Here is a 17,092-nt window from a genome sequence, read left to right as displayed (position 1 = left end):
TTGGGTACTGTGGTGGATGAGCTGGGAAGGTCTGTGACGCTGGTCTTCAAAAGCCACGAAAAGTCACGAAGCATGTGAGACCGTGACAAGTGCGCAATCAGCGCTTAACGCTTTGGAATACACTCGAATAGTGAAAAGGCATGCCTTTTCACACCCATATAGGCAGCCTACCAAGCAAAAGCATCGATAACAGTAAAGCACCAGAGTATGAGCAGATGGACAAACAAACCAGAAAACAGTAGATACAACTAGTAACGATTAAGCATAAAGAGAAATTAAAAAATACAGCCACAAGAGGAAGATGACGGATTATGACTAGACGTCCATGACCGATATCGTAGGTGTTTTGCGACCACAGAAAAAAGCAAGGGGGAAATGATACAAGTGTATGATATAGGAAGAGAAGAAAGAGAAACACCCATATCAGGAGATTTCCAAAACGGAAGTCTCCAGAACACGGAACATCTGAGAATCTTTCGACTCTTCGACCCATCCCACGATCTCTCGCCAATTAAAACTATGCGCTTCTTTCTCACTAGCATTCCTCTCGGCAAACATTGCAACTTCATCATCGCTAACGCCACGCCATATCAAGAAAAGCCTTGTAAAAACGCAGGGATCATATGAAACCGTGATATCCACGGCCGCGGCGATTTTGCTGGGGCTGAGGAACCTGTAGGCGATGTTCTTATGCGTGGCAAACGCTGCGATATTGTTGCTGAAGAAGGGGACATCAGCGGATATGGATAGCGGAAGATATACGGATATGTCTTACTTCACGAAGTTAGTTTTAGCATAGAGGGACAGGCCAAGCGAATCGAGAACGTTGATGAGATGAGGAACAAAAGTGTCATAGGGCATTGCGAATCCGTTACGAGGACTAACAGTTGATTCAGGGTCCAGCATACCAGCATCTGGTCTGGAAATGGCATTGATGAGTGTTACATAGCAAGGACATAGGACATACATGGCTTCATAATACAAAGCTGTTGACACCGCCTGAGTAGAAAAATGTTCCAGAGCACCACCAGGATGGGCGCGTATGAAGTGCTTGAATCTGTTGTTGGCCTCAACCTCTGGATTTGGCCAGCAGACTCCCAATTTCCAGTAGTTCGAAAAGGTTAAGATGACGTCACAGTATTGTTGCACCGGAGATAGGATGCTGAGGTTGCACTTCGCGGCAGCCGGTTTAGCAGCGACAGCTAGCTTTGTCATGACCCGAGAGTCGAACATGAATTCCGACGAATACTGATCCTGGTTTACAAGTCGTGTACCGCTGAATTCCATGGTATGGTTGTCACCATCGTGGACTATATCCAGCTTTCCCCAGAACATCCCGTCAACGGTTGTTCCGTCTTCCATGCGAGCCATGTCCAACTCGTCTGAACTAATCGTGGTGTCGAGTGCGACATGTTGACCTGAGCTGAGCTCGAGGTTGAAGGTGGCAGGCATTTCCAAGACGGGAGGGGGACTGTTGGGGAAAGGATCGGTTTGATGCATACTGTTTCTTGAATACATTACTTACGGAGGTGCGCTTTATGGAGAAAGCATTTAGTCCAGTGGTTGAGGACAATAGGATTACCACTCACGGAGGTTCATCTGGTGGAGGTGGTGCATCACTACAAATCTCTACGCGGATACCCTGTGCTCCCATGGCAGCAATTTGATACGAGTCTTCACTTGTGAGCTGGTTATGAAGGACCCGATCCATAAGTATTCAAACTCCAGAGACTTGAAGAAAACCAACATAGATATATGGACCAGCAACGAGACGCTGTAGAAACTCGATTAAGAGGATGATTTGAGAACGATGTAAAAGGACACATACCGCAGCATGAATAGATGCATATTCAACTGGAACTCTGAGAGTAAACGCTGCATCAGGTGGGGGTCTTGCCCAATTCCTGGCTGCTTCTTCCAGCTCCTTCAAAACGTCTGAGCCATGCCGCTGAGGAAAACGGGTTGATAAAAATATTGACGTACAGCATACGAGCTAGGCATCTAATACAGCGGCCGTCAGTCAAGTGAGGAGGGCCGAAGCGTGTAAGGTACTTACCATGCAAATTGTTTCCATTTCGCCAAAGGCGAGAGTAAGTAGACGTTGCCGGGAGAGAGCCATTGGAGGAGGTTTTTCAGGTTCTTTGGATTTTGGTTTGAACTTGTTCCAAAAGCCCGCGTTTGGTAAATTTCCGCCAGCTGAAGACCTAGGCATTGGATGAGGGTCGGCAAAAAGGCTGTAAGAGAGTGATGTTCTTACGCAGGAGACAAACTGATCATATTCGGGAAGATTGCAGGAGAATTGGTTGATGAACCTGTCAAATGCAGGTCATAATCTGTGGGCAGGAAACGAGGAGAACACGAGGCAAATCAATCGAGAAATCGATAAGTTTAAGTTGCGTATGTAAGCAGAAAGGTAACCCGAGTCCGAAAAGTCCGATTCCGTTCTTCCTCCGCGTACTCCTGGCAGCCATGCAGCTCGTCATTCGCCCTTTCCTGCGTACCATTCCCAGTCCACGGTCCTTTGTCTCTACAGTTCTTCTGAATCGTCCTTTGGATCAGCTCACCGTCGCTGATCTCAAGAAGGAAGCACGTTCTCGCGGTTTATCCCCGTAGGTACCTCATTTATTCGAATATATATATCTTGGGCATTCTCATCTTATTTTCGGCATGAAGTACAGGAAACAAAGCGAACCTATTGCTGCGTATTCAAGACCACGAAAAAAGCCTGTCCTCTAGTGCCATTCTTAGTCAAGGCTCGTCTTTCGCTGAAGCACCAGCGCCTGGTATTCCCGCAGCAAAAGCTCCTGCGACTTTTGCTCCAGAACGATTTCATGTCATAATACCCGATGCGTCTTACGAAGAGCCAGAACCTCCCATTCAAGTTGTGCGTTGATTCTACGCCAGTCCGGTTTCTCCCAGGGATGTCTTGCGAATTTGACTGATAATTTGAACTCTCAGCCTTACGTTCCAGACTTCTGGAGTTCCTCGAGCCAGGCACCAGCAGAGGTAGCTGAAGGCGAGGAAAATATGCCAAAGTTGATTGTGGTGGCTGGTACGGAGACACATGCAGCTGGCGGGCCTTCACACATGCTGTTGGACGCGTTGGACGAGGCTACTCCATCAGCCGAAGAGACCCCATCATCACAAAAGACGGAACCGTCAATACAACCTGGAAAGGGAGGTCTACTAGACGATATGGCGGAAGACCTCGGGCTTCCTTACCCTAACGAAATCAAGAAGTCGTTCTGGAAATTTTTTTCTTGAACCTTTTGGGTAGCGAGTGCATAACTTTTATTTTGTAGAATGCGTTCGCGAGCTTCTATAGGCTTTTTATATAACGCCCTAATTAAATACCTCATTCCGGGATTGTTGATGTGGACTCGAGGTCGCGCGCCCTTTTGTTAGCTTGAATAAGTATGCTTTCTCTTGCGCGACAATCATCTCGGCTGTTATCTCGTTCATCCCGAGTTCTTCACGCATCTGCTCGCTCTCTTAGGGACTTGATAGGCCCACCAGATCCTATTTCTCATTTGCGGCCAATCATTTATGACGATGTACCAACCCCTCCCCCACCCTCTCTCTTACACCACCCATACTCTCTGGCTGAATTCGATCCTGAACCGTCAAATAATGAGAGTGCCCACGAGCTTCAGTGGAAGTTGCAGAGGAAGCAATTGGATGATCTGAATCAGTATTTTTGGTTGGATGTACGTCGTAGGATGTGTTCCGCACTTTTCGACGAGTTATGCTAATCCTGACATCCAGAGTAACATTAGATTCGAAAGTGGTAAGAAGGCTGTTTTGGAAAGCCTTCCTTTGACAGCCTCTGTCATGGACAAGGAGAATGCGCTATCCGAATTCTACAAGCACTGGCTGATGCAGGAAAAGCCCCGGTTGGAGGAATATACCCATGCATATCGGACCCGGAACGTTACGGTCGTTGTGCTAGCAGCCCGAGCTACTCTTGACCGGTTCAAAAGGCGACTGGCCAATGCTTTCAACCTCTCCAAGGATGGCACGGCATTGCGAAAATGACGAACACTCGTATATTGAAGCAACTATGGTACTGTGCTCATACATACACCCAACCCAAGCCATCCACAACGATTCAACGATTCCACGCGAGGTCCTCTTCAGCCAATTCTCTGACGCGATGATATTCATCGCTTAGGTCGAGATCTCCTAATTTATCGCACTCGAGGTTATAGTCTTGAATTAAGCGTTCGATTTGGTCCTGAGGCATACCCGGCCAGCGAGAGGCAACCTCTTCAGCTGTTGGGGTGATTAGGGCTACGTCTGGGACCGTCTCGTACCCTTCGTGATCGTCTGCTTTTGGTAGAACATGGAGCAGTGTGTTGTACAAAGCTGTACTTTTGAACCTCATTTGTAGTTCTGCATCGCTAACATTGGTTGTTTTTCGAATAGCGTCCCAACTACAACTTTCGTGAGATACGGTTCAGACACACTGTCAAGCAGCTTACTCGTCATGAATATATATTCGTCGCCAAACCGTTCGGAACGCGGATAATTTCCTTGCTTCAGGAAGCTAGCTGGATATCAGAGTGCATCCTTGAAACACATTGCCCAACAAGTACTTACTTGACTTCTAGAAAGGAGTTGTAAAGCCGTAGCATACTCTTGCGGTGTCTCGTTATTGTCTTTCAACGTCAAAACGTCAACTGCATCCTCGATCGACAAACTCTTCCCTTGAAGAAGATCGCGAACCAGATTCTTGAAAATCTGTCCAGGATACGTTACCGCATGTGAGAAAGACAGGCGATGGATTGTAATACTCACCAGCACAAGTTCATTTCTATCCAGCAATGTGGTTGCCTGCTCCCTGATTACAGTTTCAACTTGAGTATCCAAAGATCGTTTGCCCCGTAGTTTACTTAGAACGGCCTTGAATTCATCAAGTAATGACTCGTGTACGCTAACGAAGTCGAGATCATCATGGAAAGCTATACCATGCGCCATTAGCTTAAGGATCAGACGGAACTGTGTAACAATAGATGTACCATCGAGAATTCCCGAATCTTCCGCTCCTCCAGACTCTTGAAGGTGTGCAAGTTGAGATAACTTTCCAATACTGAGCATCAGCTATAGCAAACGTGAGTGCAATTTATCATAAAACGCTGTTATTATGACATACATGCTTCGTCTCCAAGTTGATTTCTTGCGTGGAGACCTGGTACAACGCCGAGGCGGCTGCTTCATGCCTTCTATTGCCCAGATCATGTATCCACGAAACAGAAGGGATGGGGTTATCGGGGAAATATTTGTCGAGATATTCATTGTGGGCTACTTCCTGTCCGAACATCACACGAAGCTCGCCTGTGACGCCCGTCAGCTATATACAAAGAGTAAAGGATCGAGAGGTCTACCATGTTGAATGTACCACCTATACAGTTCAGTCGTAAACTCTTCTTTGAAGTGATCAACATAGGTTTGTATCCGTGCAGCGTTCGGATTTTCTTCAGGTGGAAAGACGATTTCCCGATGACAAAGATCAGCTAGGGAGCTAAAATCTCGATACTGCTCTGCCAATCTAAACGCGCTTTCTGCCTCTCTGTTCCTCCCTGCAAACACCAATGAGTCTCGGAAAAGCTTGACATTAAAAACTCATCTTACGTAGAGTCTCTAGGACTTCCGGTCGAAGATGATCGAATTTACTCTTCAGCTCGTCGTATTCGCGTCTATGGCCACTTTCATTGATTCCAGACCTGGTGATAGAGATATTTGGTTGAAGCAGGTAAAGCTGTCACGACGACTTACCCCTTGAGCCAATCAAGCCTTTCTTGTATGCAAGTGAACAACACAGTTGCTAACTCGGAAAGATGGCTCATTTTTACGGCCGTCCTTTCCGGGGAAGACTCTAGAACTCTTGTAGAGGTATCAAATAATGCCAGCACGCCGTCGACGATTTCTTGCTCGCTCGTCCACGGCTCGATCATGGGTAATTCGATTCCATACAATCTAGCATTATCCTCGCGGTATCGGAAGGCAGAATTGAGCACAGTCTAATGTATCGTCAATTAAGGCGAACTTGGAACGACATTTCACTGACCAATAACACATTGTTCGCCTCTGGAAGCAGCTCTGCTACGCTTCGGTTCGTCTCTTGTGCTGCATTCAGCGTTATGTCTGGTATTTTTTTGATTAAATCGCCAAGTACGCCGACGTGGCTGCGGAAGAAAGCTCTCATGTAGTCGTCCTCCGCGAGATTTGACATATAGAGGTAGACTGCATCATTGAGGACGCTGTGTGGGGGTGCTTCACTGCTGTACATTAGTAGCTCGTCCCCATCAAAAATGAAGAGAGGGCTCACGCCAGTAGTATGTTATGCTGTGTCCATAAATCCAAGGCAGCGGTTAATTTTTCTGCATCCATCAAAAGATTCTGACGACAAGTTTGTGACATCTAGATTTCACATTCGCGTTGAGTAAGAAAAGCTTGGAGACGCAAAGGAATCTTTACTTTCAAAAGAGCCAGGTTGTCGTTTATGAACTGGATGAGCCAGCTTAGACGTTCTTTGCGGCCCTTCAGTTGAGAGGTGAGGTCCTGGCTACCTCGAACCAGCAAGGGGTCTGAGAGTAGGAATTAGGGGCTCAACAAGTTAGAAATATTGCGGGTTATGATCACCATACCTGATTGGAGTATAGCTTCACTGAGCTGTTCTGCACCTTGCATCAAGCTCTCTTCATCCACGTCAGGCGGGAAACTGAAGTGAAGAGGATTCTAAAGCCAAGTGTTAAACATCGTAAAAAATAGTTAGAGCATATAGCAATTTACTGACGTTCGGGATAGATCCATAGAGAATTGCTTGCGTCATGATTGACTTGATCAATTCCGCCCGACCAGTCCTGCTGCAAGTCAATATATTTCGTCGCTTAGGCCACGATTAACGAAAGGACTGACTCCGAATCGAAAGTGAGTACAGTATCGACGTTGACTTTCACTTTCATCATCGTTGCTGCGGTCAGAACGAGGACAACACTATCCGACGGCATAACACCCACGCCGAACGTGCGATCCGAGGCAGACTTGAGCTCAAGGCGCTCCTGATAGTCCGACTCTGGAGCAGAAGAAATAAGCAAAAAAATGGCATACAAATTCATTCAAGACCTGCCTCTGGAGCACAAGGCCACAGCGTCACCAAATTGTATACTGACTAGAAGGCCATCTGGTAAGAGCTGAATCCGAGGATGCATAGGAGCACCTGACGAAGAAGTCTGTAGAAATTTAAGAAAAGAGCATCCGGGCGTACTGAATGACTCACGCTCTGGTACGGTATACCTCTCACACTCTCTGGTGTGAAAGTGGAACCAACAAGCGATAGTTGTACGAGGGAATAGATCCGTTTAATGCCACCAAGGTCCATGGCCATGATATCATTTTGTTCCTTCCCAGCATAAGACACCAAGACGACCAGCTTATTCGCGCTAAATGACAAAGCCGTCAGAGCATGATGATATTTTTTAGTTTGTAACGGAAACGCACCCGTCCACGGCCAAATCAACTAGCTCAAGATCCAGTTTTGCATCATCCTCTTCAACCGAATCTCTAAATGTCCTTCTCACAGCCGACCGAACGATACCGGCAATGTCTTCGTCAAAAGCAATCTCTTCCCAACCTTCCAGTTTCATATCCCATTTTTGAACCCGAAAGTCCACTAATGCCCAAATTTCCCTCCCACCTTCGATGGTGCTTGCACCAAGAGCTAGAGCACTAATGTTTCCTGGCTCCAGATCAATCTGTCCGTTAGACGACGACGAAGATTGGGAGAATATCGAAGGAATAAGGCGTGTCAGAGTGTATTGAGGGGTTGGTTTCGAGAATAGATGTGATGTGATGTGATACTTTCCACCGGTAGAAGAGAGAATCAGTCGGAATAAGGAGCCAGAAGTAGTAGATGCCACATAAGTTTGTTGCTAACGGAAGGATGGTGACATTTCAGCGGAGAGAAGGTGAGTACGGTAGGACACGCACATCTACTCGAATCAAATTCGTCACGAGCTCTTCTGAGGTTATACCCAATTGCGTGGTCGTATAACGATCGCCACCAGCAAGACCAATTCCAATACTATCCCAAAAGCGAATTTCACCAGTCGTAGAAACCAGGATGAGACCTGGTTCGCGGCCAGCAACATGTGGAACCAGGCAGTGGAAAGGTGGGCTTGTCTGGTTGTAGTCCCAAGGACAAGGGAGAATATAGCACGTAGGAATAGCTTTAATTGCCTAAGTCAAGGGTTCAATAAGTAGGGAGAAATGATCGTAAAGGAAAGACAGACAAGGGAATGTTGCCACGCGAAACACGTCTGGGCAGAAGCAATCAGCGCAAATCCAGTGAGTGTATCTATTTCACCCGAATAAAGCTCTCTAATGAAGTCTGTTTTGGTCATCAGTATCTATCCCGTGTAAACAGACATCGAATAACGCACCAGCACTCCTCAAAATCTGCGAGACTTCGATCGGTAAGTCTGCATAAAAAGATACAGACAGTTGGTCGGACTTTGCTAACAGAGTGTCCATGTTCATTTTGGACGCGGTTCGCTCTGACATAGTAGAACCACTGTCCTCCACTTCCATTGCTGAAGCGACGGAGGATTCATCGCGGCCACGCTCCAAATAGCGCACCGGTGTTCCTAGACGTGAAGATGGGTTGCCCACTCGAATACGCCTTGGCGGAGAAGTGAGAAGCTGTTTCAGACGCGTTGGACGACGAGGAGCCGGTGAAGGAGAAAAGGAAGCCATGCCGTCGAGGACTGTTGAAATTCCCGTCCTGACGCGCGCGCACTGTTTGATTATGTTGATGTTTATTCACACGTGCGAAGGTACAGGACAATTCACAAAGTCCCATTGCTGCATTCGGTCAGTGTTTATGCGTAGAGTATGAGATTTCAATGGTACAATATGGCGAGTAATTACCACCACAGAAGAGAAAAATATAGCTACCAATCCGACTCCTACATACCACTATATAGACGAGTATTCTGAAAGAACATGGTAATCAAGGTGACAGACAGGGCCGCCAAATGCTGGCTACGGACTTGGTGTCCTTCGAATCTGGCTTGAAGAGATGGTTGATGTTGCACGGTCTGAAAAGGTATGAATGAGCAACTGAACGCAACGGAAGACCGTCTCTACGCACTGAAAGCTTCCGTGGCACTGCGCTCAGAGATATCGTCGACGAATGAATTCAGGATCTGCTTCACGACTAAGTAGTGGATCCGGATATGAGTTTCGAGCACTAGTAACACCCAACAACAATTCAATGTGCTGACATTTTTTCTTGACTTCTTTCGCTTCTTATCACCTTTGTTTTTGTTCCGCGTGGGTACCAGTTTAGCTGGAACCTCTCCAGCAGCTTCAGAGGCAGTTGAAGCGGGCTGCAGAGTTTGTGAGCACGAGATATTTACTTTGGGGGCCATGATTTCCGAATAGATGATGGAAAATTTCAGTTAAAAAAACCGTGAGGCTCAACCTGTCAGAGGTGGACAGGCTAAGAACGAAAAGGCGCGTTCGCCGGTGAGAAAACGCGTCCTGGTCTGTCCTGGTGCGTCTGGGTGTAATTGACTAGCGCTCATACTGATAACAATATATTACACTGAAATCTCTAACATATCCGACCTGTGCTAAAGATTTTGGTTGTCCCCTTTCTTACGGGAGATGACGACCAGGGTGCTATAAGGATATTCAAATAACATCTTGTCCTTGTCCATCCATTTCTTGCCGCGTCCTTCCTCAAGGATGTTTCGGAGATCTTGAATAAGCTTCGCCTTCTCTTCCTCGGAAAGGACAGCAATATAACTTTTCGAACAGGCTCGATCGAGGACTAGTTCGACTGTGGTGGGAAGACTGTATTTCCAGGTTTTCTCTTCCGGAGCTTCAAAGTGCCGTTGGTAGGAGGCGGTGTCGAACGCCTTTCGCCACAGACCGAGCCGGAACTGAGGGCTTCCGTTCTCATGTTGTTCGATTCGGTTACGTAGCTGTGCAACCCACTCTGCGGCATCCCTAGATATTTGGGATTAGTCGTCGGGGTGTCTCGAACACTTGAGAATGAGTAAACCTGTCTTCCAAATTCCAGATGAACGCGACCACTCCGTTCGGTTTCAAGATTCGAGCAAATTCGATAGATGCTCGACCGTAGTCAGGACACCAATGAAAAGCCTTGCACATCAAAATTCAGGCGATTTGAAGATAAGACAACCACAAACAGAAACACCTGCGCGATAGTGATGATATCGGCCCATCCGTCTTGAATGCCAGTAGTGTCGAAGGTACCTTCTTGCAAAGAAACGCGGTCGTCTGTGACGGTTTGCGAAAAGACAGCGCGCATTCCGAGGCTTGGTTCTATTGCTTTGAGGGTCTCGATGTTCTTGCTCCAGTCTGAATGAGAAAGTAAAGCCCTGGTGAATATGCCTGATCCTGCGCCTATTCTTGAGAGGGATTCGAAATCGCGTATTGTGAGAATTAACTGAACCACTCACTCCACGACATTGTACGGAGGGTCTCCTCTTACGACTGTTTGAATGTGTGCAAGAGGTTCAGGCTGGTAGGAAGGCCTTGCACTGCTCAGATTCAAGTACGTTAGTGTGCTAATTGGGATCCTTGGAGGGGTTTTGAAACGCACCGATCGTACAGTTCATTGCCTTTCCCAAATCCTTTTGCAGCGATATCATGTACGGTCGTTGTCATGTTGAGTATTGCCCGCAATCAAATTCCCGTGCGTGCTAAATCTGGACAATCAGAGTCAGGCCGACCTCGCCGGAGTTCCGAAGCCATAGAATGAGGCGAACGACGGTAGATTTTGTATCGGCTGGTTCTCTAGCACATTACACGTGAAGATGGACACTTAGGACGATTGACGACGACGTCGACTGCCGACCGGATTCGGATTGCCGAAGCAGCTGCCGTTACTTTCTTACCATTAACGTCAACCTCCTGGGGCCTATTGCGCTCAATGTCAGAAACTACGAGCACCCAAGTGGATATCCTAGTCCCAGGGAAGAACTATACCACGTCGTGTTCCCTTCATAATTCAGCAATTACTATCACAGGTACTTTCCCCCCTCTCCACTTTCTAATCGTTCATCTTGGTGATGCATGCCGGAAAGATCTAAAAGGAACCATTGAGATACCTTTCCAGCATGTCGTCGCAAGTAATTTTCATCGGGATACCAAGAGCCTGGAGATAGCCTACACCTGGAGGAAGAGGGCAAAAGGACCACTCAGTTTCACCAGTCTGAAAGCGGAAGTCGAGGGATCCTCGCTGGAGGCAGCACAGGACTGGTCCGCGCAGCTCATGGACAAGGCATACGAAGGTGAATGGCTATTCACCTTTACCGGATCTTTCACTCAGAACCCCCCATTTGTATAGGTGTTCAGCGGAACAGACGTTTGAAAGTTCTTGTGAACCCGTATGGCGGCGTTGTTCGTATACTCTCTCCAACCAACTCGCAAATCCTCACAAAGCTTCCTTTCAGGGCAAAGCTGTTTCAGTGTTCACAAAGACCGTGGAGCCCATATTGCGAGCCGCCGGTTGTACATTGGACGTCGTCTGTACGTTCCGCAAAGCTAATATTAATCCACATTATCTCGAAAAATTCCTTCGCAGACACAACCCATCACGGACACGCTACCGAAATAGCCAGCAAGTTACCTTTAGACGCGTTCGATGCATTGCTGACCGTGTCCGGAGATGGACTCATACATGAAGTGTTGAATGGTCTTGCTCAGCATTCGGAACCACGAAAAGCCTTGTCAACAGCTGTCGCTCCCATTCCTACAGGATCTGGAAATGCTCTATCACTAAACCTGATGGGCATCAAGGTTGAACTTGTGGCTTCTTTCCCCCCAACTCTGCACCCCTAATGCCATTTCAACGTTTCTACTTGTAGGATGGATTCGACGTCGTAGCAGCTAGCATCAACGCCATCAAGGGTACGGTAGAACCAAATCATACATCTTGTAATTTTCATGCTCAGCTTCCCACAGGCAAACCCATCAGTGTTGACCTCTTTTTGATTACACAGAGTGGAAAGAGCTCGATATCGTTCATGTCCCAGAGTGTTGGTTTGATGGCGGACTTGGACGTCGGGACGGACCACTTACGATGGCTGGGTGAAACCAGGTTCCTCTATGGTTTTCTGCGAGGATGTGGGTACTCGCACTCCTTCGCGACTTCCTTGGCTCAGTGGTCTCTCCTAGTGATCAGATTAAAGTCCTGTAATATTGAGCTGTCTTACAGGATAGCTGAAGATAATAAGGCCAAGATATCTGACACCTTTCGGGGAATGCGCAAACACCAAAAATCCAGCCCTCCGTCTCCCCCAATCATCGAAGAGGAGGGTGGATTACTGCAACCAAAGTACTCTACCACTGACACGGAAGGGTGGACTACTTTTAGTAAGCCTGCGATATATGTCTACGCGGGCAAGGGACCATATGTTGGACGGTGAGGGCAGCATCCCATGTAGTTTGAGGGCGCTCACATCTCGGTCAGGGATTATATGGCCTTCCCTGCCTCACTTCCCGACGATGGGTTGATCGATATCGTTGTGCGCGGAAGAGTGAGTTATGCCAATTTAACCGCACCAGAATATCGTTTAAATGCGCTCATGAAAATCAGTCCTCGCGAGGTGAAATCTTATTGACCCTCGACGAGGGTCGCAACGGAACTCATTTCTGGAATGAAAACGTAACGGTTCGAGCCCCTTCAATCGTTCAGCCGATCTTCTGACCTTTGAGTACTAGGTGAATTACATCAAGGCTCATGCATATAGAATGAGGCCCTTATCAAGCAAAGGAAGCCTTTCAATTGACGGTGAGGCTTTCCCGTTCGAAGAGTTCCAGGTAGAAGTTCTTCCACGATATGGCTCTTTACTTAGCCTCCATGATACCTACGCGTTAGATTCTGATTTTACACTATGAGGCTACTCACGTGGCCTCTCTTAGACAAACGTCTCAGCTATTTAGTTGATATTATTATCTGTAATAAGTCTGTATGTCCTTGCCTTGCGAAACCTGACTCAAGACTGGAGGTGTTCATGGCCGATGTTCCGGCTCGGTAACCAACATTGCCGATTGGATGTGCACCCGACAGGGCCCAGGCAACGGCTGCAACTTTTTACTCTTACCAGTGTGCAACTGCTTAACGATGTTTTCAGGTCCATTAAGATGCCTTCACAAGTTATCGCGGAGACACTTATCTTCTCAGACTCTTGATGACTGGATTGCATCCCCTAAACATGCCATAATGCTGGATACGCTTCATCCCGAACGCCTAACCGATATGTACATAACTCTACCCACTCGGGATGGTGTTCAAAGGCAGCCATTCCTGTGGCCGAGAAGGTCACAACCCCTGGGATACGGTCACCATATGGCTTTTTTCCACAAGCATGTCCCAGAGTCTCTTCTCCGCCCCGATGCTACCGATGGCGACTTTGGCCCTCCGGAGCCATTTACAAGAAGGATGTGGGCAGGAGGCAGAATGACTTGGAATCAGGAAACGCCACTTCTCATTGGCGAGAAAGTAGAAGCAACTTCGTGGGTGAATTCAGTGGAGAAGAAGGGGTTCGAGAAAGGGAACCCAATGGTATTTGTGAACAACAAGATCGAATATTTGATGATTGGGAGGGCTGATCCTTCTCTTGTTGAGGAAAGAACCCATGTATATCTTTGTGGTCCACAAGAGAAGAGTGGTCCTCGGGAAGGTCGGTTCACAAAAGCTGCGAAACAGCGATGCAGGGAACTGATGACGTTGGCCAGTTAAAGGAATACCCACCACAAAGGACTTTTCGTTTAAGTATAAGCCGACCTTGACCACTCTCTTTCGGTTCTCTGCGATTACGTGGAACGCTCATCACATTCATTTGGACAAGGAATACGCTGTGGGCCACGAAGGTTATCCAGGTTCGTTATAAATCTCCTAGAAATTGGTGCTGCGCCGAATGGTTGACGGGTATCACACGAAGAACGTCTTGTCCACGGACCTCTGACAGCCCTCATGCTCCTTGAAACTCTTGTCTATCACTTTCCTCGTGCTCAGCTAATGGAGTTTAACTATCGTGCTCGAAACCCTCTAATAGTCGGTCGCCCGCTTGTAATAAATGGCCGCCGACTCGACCAGAGTGTATTCACTCTGTGGTGCGAAGATGAACTGGATGGGACCGTTGGGATGACGGGGCAGGTGCAAGTGCAGTTGCCATAAATCTCACTCTTGTACTTTGCATTGTATTTTTGGATTACTTATTCGCGTTTTCAATCTGATTCCAGACTCTGTTTGAGAAACGTGCTAGAGTAGCCCGAGATTATCTCGTGACCGACGCGGTTGTCAACCGGTCACGGTGGCAATGCACATACACGAATCACGTGGTTTGGGTCACTTATTTAAAGCGCGTTTGCCATCGTTGATTGCCCAACCTCTCCCTCTTCAACCACCACCACTACCACACCCACTACAAATTCCCTTCACTGCAGTAAGTCTTTACCATTCATGTCATCATACCTGGTTTAATGCTCTATTCGTGTAGATGGCTCCCAAGGTTTGAACTTGCTTGAAGCTTCTGCACCTCTATTGACAAATCATGTCAGCCCGCCTCTACCGCCTCTAAAGCACCAGCTTCTACCGCCGGAAAAGCTCCTGCTAAAATTGAAGGGGCAAAAGCCGCGAAGAAAACAGCAAGCAAGAGCAGCAAGCCATCCACTGGTGCTGACGGTGAAAAGAAGAAGCGCAAAAAGACTAGAAAGGAAACTTACAGCTCTTATATCTACAAAGGTGCGTGTTTCACATTGTTAAAAGCGTTTGACTCTTGTACTCACATGTCACGCTATTTAGTGTTGAAGCAAGTCCACCCTGACACTGGTATTTCTAATAAGGCGATGGCTATCCTCAACTCCTTTGTGAATGATATCTTTGAACGTATTGCTACTGAAGCTTCAAGTGCGTTGCCTTTTCTCTCAGCGAGATGATTTTTCACTCAGACTCCTCGCAGAGCTTGCCACATACTCCAAGAAATCCACAATCTCCTCCCGTGAAATTCAGACCAGTGTGCGTCTTATTCTGCCAGGTGAACTGGCTAAGCATGCTATCTCGGAAGGCACGAAATCCGTGACTAGTGAGCTCTTTTCTAGTCTTAGGTAAACAGGTTATTGACGTTCATCCAGAATACTCGTCTTCTGGCGCGAAGTGATCTTATCAAGTCTGCTTTTTGTACCCTGTATCATTATTCATTTCTCGTTTTGCATATTGGCCATATACTCATAGGAATGTAGTATTTCAGAGACTCGGTGTGTCAATATGACTAAATCGACCGTTGGCATCTGTTCTTGAGTCGTAACAAGGCCAATATCAGAATCCTGTATTGAAGTGAATGAGATAACATAACTACAGCGAAGTTTTTAGGAGATAGCGTACCATATTTATTTCCTGCCTCCTTGCGGTTTCTGCGACCCTCGGCTATCTTCTCTTCTAGTGCCTCTCGATTTGTGTACGCCTCGTTGAGCATCGTCGCTAGCTGATGTCTGGAGCGAGCTATGCCGCTCATCTTGGATGCCTTTCTCCAATATCAGTAATGCAATCGACAAGATGAAAAGCCTGTTTGACCACTCACATTCAAGGTCATCTTAGGTTTCGCAGGTTCTCCTTGAGCAATTTTCGTAACTGCTTTCCTTTCCTCTAGTTCTTTGACCTCTCGCTTCGCGCGCTCCATCTGTTGTGCGGCATCCACATCCTCCACGTCTCCGCGATCGTAGCCTTCGAAACCCTTTGCAGAACCCTTCTCGAGCGCTCGAAGCTGTGTATTATAGTCTTTTTCCCACTTCTTTCTAAACTTCTCATAAAATTCAAAGGAATGAGCGGCCCACTGTCCTGAGGGGAGTTGATAGTAGCCCGGATATGGGTCGTTTACAGTTGGTTCGGGTATTTCGAAGGTAGGTAGCTCTGGCGCCGCTGATATGCTCACCGGGGCTGCTTTCGGTTGAGATGAGGCAGTGGATGTGGATGTGGAGGTGGAGGTGGAGGTGGAGCCTGAAAGTAGGTGGATTTATACATGTGTGCAACTCACGACCTGTGGATCGAACGAATGATAAGCTTACCCAATGAGAAGAACCCCGTCGCAGGAGCAGCGGCGGTCGTGGTCCGTGGACGTGCTCGTGGCTTCCCTTCTTCAAGGGAGATATTGGCTTTTCCTTTCACAAGAGAAGGTGGGAGAAATAACATAGACGTTGCAGAAGTGTCTGCTTTCAAAAGAGTGCTGGTTTGCTCAGCCTCCTCTTCGTTTATCCCATCTACCTCATCTGAATCGTTTAGAGGGGGTTCTGTAGGAGGTCGTGGTCGTGAATTGAAAACTAGCCCAGGACCCTTTCCTCCACCCAAAACTCGTTCGGGAGCTGCAGGACTGACTATCTTCTGCTTTGGTGCGGGAAGCATCGACAGTAACGACGATGCTCCTGCACCAGGTGATGGCCGGAATTTTTTGGGTGCTGGTCTGTCATCATCTTCGTGTTCATCTTCGGCAGGTTTCAGAGTAGGTAACCCAATTGCAACTTTTCTTTTCGCCTTGACGGTAGGCCCTGGTGGTGGCAATACTAGAGATGAGGATTTTTTGGATGGAGGATTAGGTTGCTTCGGAGGAGCTACCTGTGAGTCGCCTTCACTTTCGCTGCCACTACTGTAGTCTTCAACAAGCATGAGGAGCGTTTGGTAGTAGGTACCCACAAAGCGCCGTTGGAATTGGTAAGCAAGTCCCATATTCGCCAAACGCCGGCCCAGGAATTCTCTTCAACCAGCGAGGCATCTCGAAAGCATGCAGAAGATCTACACTGCGATCTCAAAGCGGCGAGCAGTAGGCAAGCTTCGTGATACAAACTCTCTTCATTGAGTCGCAACGACAGCTCACTTCCAGATCCAGAGACTAATTGGAGATCTATCATCTAACACAAGTCCCGGGCCAAGTTTGAAGATTCTGATTGCTCGTAATTACAGTAAGTACACATATACACCTTTTTGTGATGGTTTCGAGGGGACATGCTCCAAGATTTTAGACTAGGTCTTGAGTACTTTAATTTCTTACATGATTGAATGTGG

General features: G+C 47.4%; 9 protein-coding genes across 9 annotated transcripts; 5 read left to right on the top strand and 4 right to left on the bottom strand.

Annotated features, from left to right (window-relative positions):
- Positions 1-91: 91 nt before the first annotated feature.
- On the bottom strand, positions 92-2,369 carry E1B28_008859 (uncharacterized protein). The gene is made up of 10 exons (XM_043153693.1): positions 2,258-2,369; positions 2,057-2,204; positions 1,984-2,001; positions 1,829-1,924; positions 1,748-1,774; positions 1,590-1,687; positions 1,526-1,534; positions 968-1,471; positions 776-919; positions 92-718 (listed from the first exon to the last, which is right to left on the bottom strand). Exons 1-10 carry the CDS (start codon positions 2,275-2,277, stop codon positions 424-426), a joined length of 1,359 nt encoding a protein of 452 aa, XP_043008978.1. The 5' UTR covers positions 2,278-2,369; the 3' UTR covers positions 92-423.
- A 100-nt stretch (positions 2,370-2,469) lies between these two features.
- On the top strand, positions 2,470-3,264 carry E1B28_008858 (uncharacterized protein; the record flags this gene model as incomplete). Its single annotated transcript, XM_043153692.1, has 3 exons — positions 2,470-2,609; positions 2,674-2,884; positions 2,959-3,264. 3 exons carry the CDS (start codon positions 2,470-2,472, stop codon positions 3,262-3,264), a joined length of 657 nt encoding a protein of 218 aa, XP_043008977.1.
- Positions 3,265-3,416: 152 nt separating this feature from the next.
- Positions 3,417-4,035, top strand: E1B28_008857 (uncharacterized protein; the record flags this gene model as incomplete). Its single annotated transcript, XM_043153691.1, has 2 exons — positions 3,417-3,707; positions 3,766-4,035. The coding sequence occupies 2 exons, from the start codon at positions 3,417-3,419 to the stop codon at positions 4,033-4,035; spliced, it is 561 nt and encodes a 186-aa protein (XP_043008976.1).
- A 73-nt stretch (positions 4,036-4,108) lies between these two features.
- On the bottom strand, positions 4,109-8,781 carry E1B28_008856 (uncharacterized protein; the record flags this gene model as incomplete). The annotated part of the gene is made up of 21 exons (XM_043153690.1): positions 8,442-8,781; positions 8,292-8,389; positions 7,990-8,238; positions 7,501-7,931; positions 7,280-7,442; positions 7,130-7,232; positions 6,919-7,075; positions 6,797-6,863; positions 6,648-6,738; positions 6,478-6,587; positions 6,329-6,420; positions 6,068-6,278; positions 5,776-6,020; positions 5,632-5,723; positions 5,385-5,579; positions 5,153-5,334; positions 5,019-5,100; positions 4,798-4,961; positions 4,600-4,740; positions 4,482-4,546; positions 4,109-4,433 (listed from the first exon to the last, which is right to left on the bottom strand). The coding sequence occupies exons 1-21, from the start codon at positions 8,752-8,754 to the stop codon at positions 4,109-4,111; spliced, it is 3,576 nt and encodes a 1,191-aa protein (XP_043008975.1). The 5' UTR covers positions 8,755-8,781.
- Positions 8,782-9,523: 742 nt separating this feature from the next.
- E1B28_008855 (uncharacterized protein) lies at positions 9,524-10,859 on the bottom strand. The gene is made up of 5 exons (XM_043153689.1): positions 10,634-10,859; positions 10,491-10,571; positions 10,226-10,439; positions 10,070-10,170; positions 9,524-10,014 (listed from the first exon to the last, which is right to left on the bottom strand). Exons 1-5 carry the CDS (start codon positions 10,696-10,698, stop codon positions 9,636-9,638), a joined length of 840 nt encoding a protein of 279 aa, XP_043008974.1. The 5' UTR covers positions 10,699-10,859; the 3' UTR covers positions 9,524-9,635.
- E1B28_008854 (uncharacterized protein) lies at positions 10,860-12,933 on the top strand (the record flags this gene model as incomplete). Its single annotated transcript, XM_043153688.1, has 10 exons — positions 10,860-11,324; positions 11,381-11,433; positions 11,487-11,562; positions 11,618-11,832; positions 11,901-11,943; positions 11,998-12,159; positions 12,211-12,457; positions 12,506-12,572; positions 12,632-12,700; positions 12,757-12,933. Exons 1-10 carry the CDS (start codon positions 10,964-10,966, stop codon positions 12,931-12,933), a joined length of 1,470 nt encoding a protein of 489 aa, XP_043008973.1. The 5' UTR covers positions 10,860-10,963.
- A 157-nt stretch (positions 12,934-13,090) lies between these two features.
- On the top strand, positions 13,091-14,215 carry E1B28_008853 (uncharacterized protein; the record flags this gene model as incomplete). The annotated part of the gene is made up of 3 exons (XM_043153687.1): positions 13,091-13,718; positions 13,774-13,917; positions 13,980-14,215. 3 exons carry the CDS (start codon positions 13,091-13,093, stop codon positions 14,213-14,215), a joined length of 1,008 nt encoding a protein of 335 aa, XP_043008972.1.
- A 142-nt stretch (positions 14,216-14,357) lies between these two features.
- E1B28_008852 (uncharacterized protein) lies at positions 14,358-15,197 on the top strand (the record flags this gene model as incomplete). Its single annotated transcript, XM_043153686.1, has 5 exons — positions 14,358-14,483; positions 14,599-14,782; positions 14,843-14,947; positions 15,000-15,122; positions 15,172-15,197. 5 exons carry the CDS (start codon positions 14,358-14,360, stop codon positions 15,195-15,197), a joined length of 564 nt encoding a protein of 187 aa, XP_043008971.1.
- Positions 15,198-15,322: 125 nt separating this feature from the next.
- Positions 15,323-16,696, bottom strand: E1B28_008851 (uncharacterized protein; the record flags this gene model as incomplete). The annotated part of the gene is made up of 4 exons (XM_043153685.1): positions 15,323-15,363; positions 15,422-15,560; positions 15,618-16,033; positions 16,102-16,696. 4 exons carry the CDS (start codon positions 16,694-16,696, stop codon positions 15,356-15,358), a joined length of 1,158 nt encoding a protein of 385 aa, XP_043008970.1. The 3' UTR covers positions 15,323-15,355.
- Positions 16,697-17,092: the final 396 nt, after the last annotated feature.

This window comes from Marasmius oreades, chromosome 5 (assembly GCF_018924745.1).
Source record: "Marasmius oreades isolate 03SP1 chromosome 5, whole genome shotgun sequence".
In the NCBI taxonomy this organism is placed as follows: domain Eukaryota; kingdom Fungi; phylum Basidiomycota; class Agaricomycetes; order Agaricales; family Marasmiaceae; genus Marasmius; species Marasmius oreades.
Note: the sequence above shows the minus strand (reverse complement) of the source record. Positions and strands in the feature narration are given on the sequence as shown.

Bases quoted from the DNA above. Each gene is read 5' to 3' on its own strand.
- E1B28_008855 (XM_043153689.1), bottom strand. From the start codon at position 10,698: ATGACAACGACCGTACATGATATCGCTGCAAAAGGATTTGGGAAAGGC. The intron at 10,572-10,633 runs GTGCGTTTCAAA...GAATCTGAGCAG, and splicing joins GGCAATGAACTGTACGATCG to TGCAAGGCCTTCCTACCAGC. The intron at 10,440-10,490 runs GTGAGTGGTTCA...ATCCCTCTCAAG, and splicing joins CCTCCGTACAATGTCGTGGA to AATAGGCGCAGGATCAGGCA.
- E1B28_008859 (XM_043153693.1), bottom strand. From the start codon at position 2,277: ATGATCAGTTTGTCTCCTGC. The intron at 1,775-1,828 runs GTATGTGTCCTT...GAGTTTCTACAG, and splicing joins ATGCATCTATTCATGCTGCG to CGTCTCGTTGCTGGTCCATA. The intron at 920-967 runs GTATGTCCTATG...TGCCATTTCCAG, and splicing joins GCTTTGTATTATGAAGCCAT to ACCAGATGCTGGTATGCTGG.